This window comes from Leptinotarsa decemlineata, unplaced genomic scaffold (assembly GCF_025532065.1).
Source record: "Leptinotarsa decemlineata unplaced genomic scaffold, Ldec_3_MD MMD2_tig00000010_RagTag_RagTag, whole genome shotgun sequence".
NCBI lineage: Eukaryota > Metazoa > Arthropoda > Insecta > Coleoptera > Chrysomelidae > Leptinotarsa > Leptinotarsa decemlineata.
The window spans coordinates 6,783,067-6,796,059 of record NW_027412538.1 but is presented as its reverse complement, the minus strand read 5'-3'; the positions used below and the strand labels follow the sequence as shown (position 1 = coordinate 6,796,059).

Genomic DNA, 12,993 nt, shown 5'->3' with positions numbered 1-12,993 from the left:
GATGGTGATGTTTACCAATGGTTATCTAACTATTTATCCTATAGAAAGCAAAAAGTCAGAGTTCAAGATAATATCTCACAGAAATTGGATATACATATAGGTGTGCCTCAGGGTAGCGTTTTAGGACCTCTGCTTTTTATCTTGTACTTAAATGACATAAACTTGTTCATAAATTTATTGCAGATGATACACCATTGGCATGCTATGATACAAGCTTAGATGAAGTTATTGATGAAATGAATGCCACATTAAAGGATGTAAATGAGTACCTCATGGCAAATAAATTGAAACTGAATAATATTAAAACTAAAGGAATGATTATCACAACAAAATATAAATGGAATGACTTTGATTTGAATGAAATAAATCTACAAATCGATAATGAAAACATTGAAATTGTGTCATGTATCAAATATATTGGATTCCAGTTAGATGATTTATCTCTTTTTGGCAATCATCTCGATTATATATGTGAAAAATATCTGAAAAACTATATTTCTTTGCAAGAATTTCTGGTAATTTATCCATTCAGTCTAAAATTATTGTGTACAATGCGATTATCCAACCACATTTTGATTACCGTGCTTCTATTATTTTCCTGTTCAATCTAAATCAAACACCTCAATTACAAAAACTTCAAAATCGTGGTATGCGAATTGTTGTAAAAGTGAATAGATTCACTGAAATCGGAATTATGTTATGAACTTTGCGGTGTCTACCAGTTCCTTTACGGTTGTATTACTTAACTATGACATTAATAAAAATTCTGAATAACTTATCACTTTTATATTTTTCTGAATTTGTTAGTTTAAATTCAAAAATGTACAAATATGTCACAAGAGATCATACTAATTTGCATGTATGCAGAACAAATAGAAGTGCCATGGATTCTTTATTTTTCAAAGGGTTTGATACCTACAATAATGTAATTCAATCTAGTCCATCATTAAGTATTTTTAAAAAAACAGTTATTCAAATCAATCCACAATACTAGAAAGAATAATACTTGGTAAGATAATATTAATAAATATAGTATTTGTATGTTGTTTTCTGCTTTTTATCATTGTATTGGAGCTGCATCTATATTGCAATGTATTTTTAATAGCATATGTCGTTATTTTTAAAACTAAAAATTTTCATTCTCAATTTTGAACTGGGTATATTTACATTTTAGGTTTTTTTATATAATTATTTTCAATTTCTATGTTAGTGATATGTTTTATATAATATTGTGTATAAGGATTATATGATAACCTATTTCAATAAATATATTCTTATTCTTCTTCTCTGTCACATCCCCAAGAGCAGGATACCATATACTACTTATTCATCAATGTACTTGTAATTCTAGGACACTGAAGCATTCTATTTTCAACAACGATAAAAGTCAAAATATGCTATGATAATCTGATCTCGAATTCGACAGAAGAGAAAATTCGAAAAATAAAGTTATTCAAGATAGAACAAAAAATGACATACTTTATATGACTTGCCATTCACCAAACTACATAATGACACTATTTCCATCCTGAAATAATTCCCTACAATTATTCAAATTGAATTGAAATAATGTGTCTTTGAACATGTCATTATCCCATTCCGGTTCCAATGAAATGAAACGATACATTCAAGAATGATCAATTCGAATCGATTGGAGAAACTATTTTTGAATTGTCAATTATTCATGAATAGTCACATGTAATTTGAGAGTGATTTCCGTACAGTGACATTGCTACAGAAGGAATAGAAAATACTCATGACAAAATAAGTATGGAATAAATTTGAGTCTTTTCCGATACCCAGAAAGAAAACATGAGTATTTGACGTGAAGGTTGAAAATGTGACAAAGAGAAGTAACTTAATTTTGTGAATTTTTAAAATAGAACGATGAATGAAAATGATGCATTGATTTCTTCTCGGCAAATTCTAACTGCTGTGAAAATATAAAAAAATATGTTATCACGCTGAGAAAGAGCTTTTGTAGTTCTGCAATGAAAAAATATAGGTGTTTATTCAGAAGTAAAGTAAAGAAGTAAAAATGTACAGGAGAGGAATTAGAAATGATCAACTCTTTTTTGTTGCATTAATTTTTGGATAATTGAAACATCTCTGAAGCGAGCTCTCTGATGACGACTGATATTGATCTATATTTTGGTATGAAAATATTTCAATATACATAATAGATGTTGATAGAATATTTGTTAAGCAACTGTCGCCTTCTGATGAATCATAAACCTCAGAAGTCGAAACTTGTACAAGTTGAGGATTGATGAGGTCTTACCTGTCAACGTGTGATTCCAAGTACCATCTAGATTATTAATTTGTAGAATGCGATTAGTTTTATTGTCAGATACTGATGAAAAATAATACATTCATGAAAGTAAATGGTACTTCATGAAAAAACTTTTGAAACAGATAAATCAGAGAATAATAATACAAAATGATACAATTTGAAATATTTTCTGACCAAATCCCAAAATGCTCTGCAATTTGTACCCTTCACTCGACCGTTTCTCGTAAGCAAATTGAAAAAATCAACACTATCACTATAAAAACGATACTACTCATACTGGCTACTGGGTTTCTAGTTCTCCAAAAATATATACAGAATAGAAAACACCAAAAAAAGAAAAAACAACAAATATAAATGAAAGTGTGGAAATTCTACTTACAATATTTCTTTCAGAAAAATTCCGTGAATCCAGTAACTGCGATTTAGTGTTGATGTAATATGATCGATTTTGTCATGCAGATGTGAGAAATTTTCGAATTATCATTGTGACGGAGCCGAACAATGATATATGTTCTCAAAGCATCCAATGTTGAGCAGACTGTTTGAATTATGCTCCAAGTAGACATTTTTATCGAATCGAATCATCATGGTGTGTGATGTAAAAATTGGGACCAAAACAGTGAATTTGTTAAGTCAAATCCCATGAAGGAAAAATTGTTTCAGCCAGATTCTTCCTTCCATTTTGTATGTGAAAGAAATGTTTGAAGATGTTCACATAGTTTCTAAAAGAGTTTTTTCTTCTGGAATGTTCACCATCTTCTATTATAATATGAGTTGAAAGTAGAACAAGATTTTTTAACATGTACCAGATAAAAAAACCACTCAGTTTTATCTTCAATGACAGCAGATATAAATGGAACAAATATATGAGTAATATAAGTGTTAATGAATCATGTTCTTATTTGAATTTGATTATGTGCTATATGAATTCAATGAGAAATATCCGTTGTTATTCTTTCAAATTGTTCTATGAACTATTTTATATTTTTAAAACCGTGTATCTATAAGAGCCAATAGGGGACATTGGCTGTCCCATTAAATATGTTCTCGTTGGAAGATGACACGGTTTGCTACGGTAGCATTTTCAGTTTTGACCATTTTTTCCGCAACGTAACCGAACGAGGTTACGACACGCATTATATATATACTAGTCCCAACTTGTTGCCTTGTATAACATTAAAGTCTTTTGAAGTGATGGCTAAAGCTCAACAAATGGTGGTTTGGTTTGTAACTGTAACTCCTGTCGAAGTGGTAACAGATAACATTCCACAGTTATTCGCCTCCACTATTAGTAACGTAACATGCCCGCGGTTATTAGTAACCTAACATGCTCGCGGTTATGTTACGTTACTACTAGTTATGCTTTGTAACGTAACACAGAACATGTTCATCTCGCCGGAAGTATTTTGAGTTTTGGACATACCAACGAACGAAGTCAGGATGCAACACCGCCTGCATCAGAAATAGATACGCGGTACCTATACACCGATTCCAACTCGTAACCGTCTGTAGCGTAACAGTCCTTTCATGCGACGGATGAAAACTGATAATTGGTAGGCGTGTCAAAGTGGTTAGGAATAACATGCAAAAGTACTCCATCTGCTCCAGTCGTAACATATCATGTCCAGTGTTACGTTATAGGTCGTTTGTTACAAATTGATACGCACCTTTAGAACTGTCAGAACCCACTCTACGATGGTAATGTGATGTTTTAGAAAAGGGTCGAATGTCATCATAGTCGTAGAGGTAAAAACATTATTTTTATTGAAAGAGTGATGCGGTGGATCTCTTCCAAAAGTACATTTCATCCAGAAGCTTGTGATCCGGTATACCAAACATGTTAATTATGCGGACACTCATATTGAAACCTGGAGGGTTTCAGAGTATTTACGAAATCATACCTGAAAACAACCGATAGCTTCTTAAGCACTGATTCGCTCAGAATGGACGACGTACGCGAGACGAGGCGCGGACGTATCGCAAACCTTTGTCCCTTCAGGTCCTTTCCTAGGTAAGCAAATGGTCCAGTGCGCATAGAAGGGACGTGAAAGTGGCTAATGCTAATGCAGTTATGCCCACACAATTTTAGAATACTAGCTTTATCAGAGCCTGGTACTATTTTCAAAGAAAATAGTCAACTTCTTTGTTATATACACCAACGAGACTTTGTATTGAAAGGAGATTTTTCCTGCAATCTTCAAATATTTTATTATTCGACGGTACGAATCTGACTTTACTAGGCAAGGTGTTGGGTGCATTCAAATTTATCGAAATGACAAATATTCCAAAGCGGAGGTTTCGATGTATCTCTGACAACTTCATATCAGGCCCTTACTCTAATGCATATGTACGTGTCCTCAGAAATTTATCGCAAGCAAGATTAATATTCTCTTTTCAGCAATAAAACGGGAACTTTATTGTGTTATGTTGCGTAAAGTCGCATAGTTTTACTCTGGGGAAAAAGGGAAAATGGTTGATAGTATTCTCGTCATTTTATCACGAGAGATGGAACACTTAACTTAAATAAAAGCCCATAACAATACTAGAGGGAGAACAAAAAACCCTTTTGTTACACGCAAGGGAGCCATCCCGGTTTCTATTGATTTTTCTGGAAAATACGGAATCATGAAATTTCATAATGCAAGAAACAATGGAAAAAGAATATATATCGGTTGATATGTTCTGACAATCCAGATGAAGTGGAAGTTTCGTTCTCGCTGCATAAGCAGCGAGAAATATAATCAAACTATCGAACGGTAAGAGTACTCATTTTTGGAATTTTACCAAATCTTCAGGAGCGAACTAGCATATGCAAATGCTCAAAAAATTAATGAATCACTTGAAGTATACCAGATAAAAGATGAACAAATCGCTTCTTCACATATTGAACTATTTCAAAACTTCCAAAAAATTAGTACTATTTATTTCACAGCAGGATTACGAATATAAAATCATATCACCGTTCAACAATACGTTGAAACAAATATCCATTCAAAACTCATTAATACAGTTTACTGTATGATTTCTACTAGAAAAGGTTTTACAAAAACCGCAACACGTGTTTCTCTATGCAATAGCTTCCTCAAGCGTAAAATAATAAGATACTTCTAAATCACATCACCACTTTTTTATACTTTTACTTGTATGCCTACTTTCTGATGGATGAATCTACCTGAAAAAGTCAAGTATGAAACCATTAACTATACGAATAAATTAAATTTCCTAAAGTACCGCAATTATACTTAACTTTTCTTACCTGGAAATAAACAGATTCAATAATGGCGAATTATTCAGTTCGGTTTGATCGGTCATATGATATTGAGAGTTTTTCAATTTGTTTATTTCCATACTTCCCAACGGGTCAGGTTTTAAACCTTTCTTCTGGAAATGGAGGGGCTTGAATTCATGGTTGAACTATTGTCCCTCTGTGATCAAATGAGTGGCATATGTGGAGATTATTTTTCCATTCCAAAAACCATTTATGTGTCCCTTTATGCGGGCTTTGAACGTTCTTCCAGTATGACCTATATGACCTACGGTTTGCGAAGATTCAAGAAGGCCTATAAGAGACACTTATTTTCAATGCAATTCTGACATACGTACGAAATTAGATTAGAAATGGCTATGATTGTTTAACTTTCATTCTTTTATATTGCTAAGTTCAACACACCTAGTGATATTCTCAAGGTTAAGTGGAAAAACAGTTCATTAGCTGGTTTTATATCATCTTATAAACTGAACTTCGCCTTCTGCTTTGGGCCAAATTCACATTATATATGTATTCTTTTGATTCGATATATGGAAGCAATAAAGTCGTTTATTATTATTATTATACTGTTAAATGCTGCTACTTTGTGCTGACACAGGTGGGTGGACGAATTATGAATAATAATATCTCTATGTGCTGGTTTACGATAAATTGAAAAATCATGTTTATTGATAACTTTCGTTATTGTCGTCCAAAAGATTAATAGAGTCGCCCTTTTCCAACTCCATAGTGAATGTGATAGAACGGTGGAGATAATTGATGAAATTCAAGATCTTAGAACACCGAAATAGTTTTCATAATGGAAAAATAAACTCCACATATGCCACTCATTTAAGCTATTGTATAGCGAAACACGTGTCGCGGTTTTTGTAAACCCTTTATAGTGGAAATCATACTATAAACTGTATTAATGAGTTTTATGAAGTTCTATTCAAATATCCATTTTCTGGTGAACATGGGAAAGTTTCCAAATGGTGAGTATTCGAATGTATTCTGAAATCAAAAATACCAATTTGCCTGCATATAATTTTTTCAATCATTTGTGAGTAATACCTTGCCGTTTTCCAACTGTAATTCGATTCCAATTATGTGCATGTCCAAACACAGTTTATAACTGCGTATCGCATGTGATTTCATGCCGAAATTGGCTGTGTTTGAACAAAACTCAATTTTGCATGGAAGTTATACCGAATATAAGAGTATAAGAAAATACTTCAATCAATATTTACATAGTTCAAATGAGAATTCGATGGTGAAATATTGAATTCAGACCGATGTTGTTTCTGTTTTTATCAATTATCTTTGCATGAATACTTTCTGATTTTTTCCGATATTGCTTATAAAAGCATGCATTGAATTTCATTCTCAGGTGTAATGTGAATTCAATATCTACTTGTAGAAAGCAATTTTTCCTTTCTTTGTTGCTCAGATATGAGTCTTTTCGTTAGTAGTCAAATCAGTTTTTCCTAGCAGGTGTTCTACGAGTCAACGTCATATTTCAATAAGTGGTAAATTCAAACCAGTATTCACTGAATATGAAATAAATGAATCTTTTTTTTGCAAAACTTTCTCAAACTTGTAATTTACTGAAAGGAACCCTGATAATTCATACGACAAATATAAGTTTCTTATATGAATAGTCCCATGAAGTCCCATTGAAAACTAAGTACGTTTATGGAAAAAATATTCTGTTTTCTACTTCTCCAGCCTCGAACAAAAAATATAGAGAGCGAGAACCTTTGTTTCCCAAAAATGTATCGCGACTTGAACTATATTCCTTTGAATTTACAAGTACAGTGTTAGGAATCACACGTTAAAAGGTAAGACCTCGATAATCCTTAGCTCGCACAAGTTTCGACTTCTGAGGATTGTCGTTCGTAGGGGTGCGACAGCTGGTTAGCGGAAAAACAGATTTTAAACAGAAAACAGATTTTAAACAGAACAGTTATCGATCTTCATTGAGCATTGATCTGAAGCAACTCGAGATTCATTTCTAAAAAAAAATATTTCTTCTGATATAACGTATCGACTAGGAGACATGGTGATGTTCAAGTCTGTGATGATATAGACATATCTGCCTTAGTGACCATCAACGCTGGTGTTCCTTAGGAATCCATATCGTCTCCAAACGTCATATTATTGTATATCAAACGACCATGGAAAAAACCAAGTATCCAATATATTGCTTTGCTGAGGACAGCACACTTGTCTCGTCGTTCCATTTTGATTCCAGGACATCGACTACGGAGGCAAATCTTCACCGGCAGCAGGAGGTTGCATATCTTGATGTGGATCTAGAGGTGATTTTGTATTGGAGTGAAAGTAATCAGGTTCGAATCAATGCCACCAAAACCTAGGCATCGGCTTTCTCCAAAACGGTAAACGTCTCCGAACCGGATATAATAATGTGACAACAAAGAAATCCGTTTTCTGCTTCGATACATTTGTTGGGGGTTGAAATGGACACCAATATGTCTTGTCACAATCATGCCGCTGGAATTGTCAAGGCTGCTTCTCAAAAGTTTGGAACACTGTTCCGAACCAGAAAACTGTACACACCTCCGCAAACTCTGATGCTTCACAAAGCTCAGATCAGATATTCTTTGTAGTATTGTTCTGGATTCCATCCAGAAAAGTGCCATTCGTCTGATTGGAGACACGAGCATCATTTGCAACCTTGATAGACTGAAACATCGAAGAAAGGTTGGAGATTTGTCACTCTTTTATAGATACATTCACGGGAGATGTTCAAGTGATTTGGCACATTCCATTACACCAAAAGCAGTACATACCAGAAATACGCGACGGACTGTGGCTGCTCATCGTTTTGAGGTTCAACTCAGAACACTTCGAACTTCATTGTTTGAGAACTCTTTCATTTGGAGAACTTCGTCTATGTGGAATGAACTTCCAAAGAACGTTTTTCCGAATGAATTCAATCTCCAGCGATTCACATCCAACGTGAACCGCTACTTTCGCATAGGCACCGCTCTTAGAGCGCCTTAAAGAGTTTCCTGTAGTACTCGTGTTTTGTCCTTGAAAAAATGAAATAAGCTATTAACACACTCAAATCTCGCAGCTAATAATTTGAAAAAATAAACTTTTCTGAACGTGAAAGTTGCAAGAAACTGAAATATTGAACCCTTGAAATTGTTCTCAGTATAATCAACATTCACACTATAAATTTCAGGATTTATATGAAAAAAATGATTGATTATCTGAACAAAAATATTATATTACCCCCCACTATTTATAGGTTTTATGTATTCAATGAGGAGAGCCTCTTGGAAAATAATGAGTTGGAGGAAGAACTGAAGAATGCATGGTGACTGATTTACTATAATTTTCATATTGAAAAACTTGAGATGAAAATGAATGCGAATTTGATAATGAACTCAAATTTTATTGAAGTAATCGCCCCCTGATAGAAGAATAACGGTAATGACCGATGAATGAGGGTAAAGAAATCAATTATAGATTTGCAATTCAGATACAATGAATGGGCCAAGTTCTTTACCATTTTTGAAGAAATAATGTTTTTTCCACTGTAGGTACGAATTTTTTCAGTTTCAGACACCCGGCAAATTTAAAAGTTTTCTTCTCCGTCGAAATGTTATCGCTAGATTGATATACCGACCGCTTTTCCGGTTCTACCGAGGTGAAAACTTATTTTCACCCGGAATATATAACTAATCGGAAACTTGGCAACATTCCTTCATAATAAATTTCACAAACTTACGGTTTATGTCGAGAGTAACTGAGCTGGAAATCGGCGTAACCAGATTATTGTTGGATGCTTGGCAGGTGAACACAGTGTGCAAATGTTTTCGTTCTAGCTTATCGATGTGCAGGATATTGCGTATTCGTCTTTCTGAAAGGTACTCGAACGAGTCGTCAAGCAGGGCATTCTCTTGCCACCATGTTACTCTGGGAGGAGGACGACCTGGAAGCAACAAAAAAATACAAGCACAAAAGATATAAGTACAAACAGAACTCGTAAGTAACCAATGCCGGTGATGTTAAAACCTTTAAATTCTTAAAGTGGTCTCTGCAAGATGACCTTTTTGATTTACCAGCTGAAATACGAACCCTTGTATTCTATAATATAACTGAGTTACTTGTCATACCCAATTCATAGTGGATAGAAAAGTGGTATGTTCAAGAGGAATTACTGTATTATCTTACCTCCCGTGGCGACACAAGTAATATTAATGGACGATCCTTCGTTGTAGGGTCCGAGAATGTAGTTCTGTATATGGACGCCAGTCTCGTCTAGAACGCTCAATTTCTCTGGCGGAACTGAAACAAGGAACACTACATTTGACATTGAAAACAGAATTAAAATTCATGTCCTGTACTCAAAATGATTTCTCAATTTTATTCATATATTATGGATACTTTACATGCAACTTAGGTTCAAGATTGGGTACAAAAGTATTGACTAATAAAGGCTGGAGTACATAAGAAACTGCCATGTCTGCTTATTAATCTTGAAGTGTTTTCACAAATTGATATTGATCTAGGTACTCGACAGAAATGAGGAAAATTATTGATAGGCCGTAGGACAAAAGAAAAATCGTTTCGGTCGCGGCGTGGTTTGGAACTTGTTGTGCCAAAAAATTCTACTACTGCATCAGATAAGTATCCTCCGAGTGTAAAGGAGTATAGAAATATCAGTTCTTCAAATTTGTAGGCAAAATTTACGAACACAAATTCCTGCCTAATTAGTTCATATAACGCATTGACTTCTGGTAGACTTCAATACACTTCAGTAGACTCTTTATTGATTTAGCACTGTTCATATTTTGGATTGTAAAAGGTTACATAGCCAAAAAATAGAGGAAAAACATTAACCTCTTCAAAAATGTATTTCAAAAAATGAAATCTATGTTTAGATTGGAAAGGTTATATTTTCAGGACAAATTGATTTTTGGGGAAGGAAGGTGTTGGCTTTCTATATACTTCTCCATATTTATACGAAATAATGTGTGAAGGAAAGAAACAATACAAACTGTGTTTTTTTGCATTTTTTTTTCTGATTGATTCGGCCGTTACTTGATGAAGATCCATAAAAATTTCAAAAACTACACCTCACGATTTGATTCCCACAAATTTTGTGGAGATCAAATCATGAAGTGTTGTTTCTGAAAATGTTTTTTGCATAATTCATTATTCATATAAAAGTATTTGTGTCGAAATTATTTTTCTTTCGTGTATATAAAAGTAGCTGTTTCGAGAGAGCTTTCCTTCCAGTTTGTGTCTGAAACTTACTTCTTTTGAATGAAGATGGAGAAGGAGAAACCCAAAACCTTTTTTTTTTCGAAAATCAATTTCTCCTGATTACCATTCAGTGCAACGCTTATTGTTGAATCATCTGAAAATAGAACTTTAAACGGGTGCTGATCAACTGTGTTGCCAAGTATGCGCCAAACTAACTGACTATTATAGTACACCAAGTATAGTTGAGGCACCAGTCAATCTAATAATGAAACTGATGTTCTTGAAACATGACTCAACCTCTGACGTAAGCACCAAACTCTTACGAAGGTTCGAAATAGATGAATCTTCATGCAGTTATTGTTCACTGTGATTCTGGCGATGATTCTGGTGATTACTACGCACTGGTCAAAGATGAAACGGACTTATTTGAGTTTGACAATCGTCGTGTCACTAAATATTCTGACAATATTCCGTATATATTCGTACATTTTATTCTATGAAATAGAGGATAATGGCAGATTAGGATCTTCAGATGAAGCTGAAAAAGCAAATACGTCACTAGAATCCAATCAAGTTGCTCCGGAGCGCCAGTTAATTTTTGTCGTTGCTTCATAATTTCATAATTTGTAGGTATTACTTTTTTTATATGTCTCTATGATTGGAAATTACAAAAATGAATTCTTAAAATACACTTCTTTCAATTCAAACAAGACTCCCATGGCTGGGATTCAATCAAATAAGCGAATGAATGTCATTACGTACTGTCATCGACGATATGAGCAGACGTAACGAAAAGTCGTAATTTCATGAATAAATTCATTGCTTCTTTTCACAATGTTATTCAGATTTGGTGCTGACGAGGCTGTATGGCAAATGTCTTACGCCGAAACAGTAAGGATGATAGTGTTCCATGTGACTAAAATTCCACCTCATTCATTTACTATATTGTGTAGCAATGCTATGAATGATATCTGATTCAATTTCATAACGAATGTTTGGAATACAAGCTGAGTAGAGAGAGGCGGTTTTTGTATAATTCAGTGTTCACATAAAAGTATGTTTGTTTGAAGGTGGTTGACAATGTTTCGTGGTGCATTTCATTAGTTCTGACTTCCATTGTCTAATATCATATATGTAAATTGATTTCAAATTCCTGAAAGAATCTGTAAATATATATATGGAGTGGCTTGAAACTCTGGCCATTGAAGAAACCCACAAGAAGCCCTGAGTCTGGTTGAGATACGTGGACGAAACCTTCATAATATGGAACCATGGAAATGAAGAACTAGACACCTTCCTGAAGCACATCAACAACATAAGTCTTTCCATCACTTTCACAATGAAGAAGAAAGTCCACAATGAATTGCCATTCTTAGACGTATTGGTGAAGGTGATCGACACTAAATGGGAAACGTCTGTATATCGAAAACCCACTCACAGAGGCAGTATCTGAATCCAACCAACATCAAACAACTGAGAGAGAAATCATTCAACGGAATGGCTACTCCAAAGTGATGGTGGAACAGGCTTCAGCTAGAAGACAGCAAAAGCTCCAGAAGGAAGAGAAGCCGCCACAACCGCTCCTTGTACTTCCCTACATCAGAGGATTGTCGGAAAGGATAAAAAAGATTGGGTCCAAGTATAACATCAGAACTTGCTCCAGATCTGGGAACACTATCCATAGCAGCTTCACAAAAACCAGGCCACCCAACGCGAACTGCGTTTCCAAGAATTGCATTTGCTGGATACCCTGCGAGTGCGGAGAATCATGTATCGGTGAAACTAAGAGACTATTGAAAGTTCGCATTGCCGAGCACAAGAAACATACACAGCGAGGAGAAATCAGCAAATCAGGAATGTTTGAACTCATCAACATAACATCAAGTGTGCTCAAAGTTAAATCATCCACAAGGAGAAACACTGCTTTAGGAAAAAAATTCAAAGAAGCCGCATACATGTTGTCCAACAACGCATTAAGCCAAGTTACCGTAGATATACGTATCATATGAAAACCTCTAATCAAGCGGAACACGACCAACTCCCTCCAAACGGTCAGAGGAATAAGTCCAGTTATCACCCGAGGACTATTGACAATCGAAACGTCGTGACGTAACTTGGTTTGGAATCCGGTAATTTTTAATTTTCCTTTCTTTTTTTCTTTCTTTTTTCAATTTTCAAGTTTTATTTTTATTTTTTGGTTGTTGCTTGTATT

General features: G+C 34.5%; 1 protein-coding gene across 3 annotated transcripts in view; it reads right to left on the bottom strand.

Moving 5' to 3' along the window:
- Window positions 1-12,993, bottom strand: part of LOC111507349 (nephrin) — an 862,168-nt gene that overhangs the window by 356,325 nt on the left and 492,850 nt on the right. For all 3 annotated transcript variants that reach the window (XM_074171299.1, XM_074171300.1, XM_074171301.1), the window contains exons 4-5: window positions 9,747-9,860; window positions 9,301-9,504 (exon numbers count right to left, since the gene is read on the bottom strand). In XM_074171299.1, the coding sequence (XP_074027400.1) occupies window positions 9,301-9,504; window positions 9,747-9,860 (318 nt within the window). The remainder of the gene's footprint in view (window positions 1-9,300; window positions 9,505-9,746; window positions 9,861-12,993) is intronic.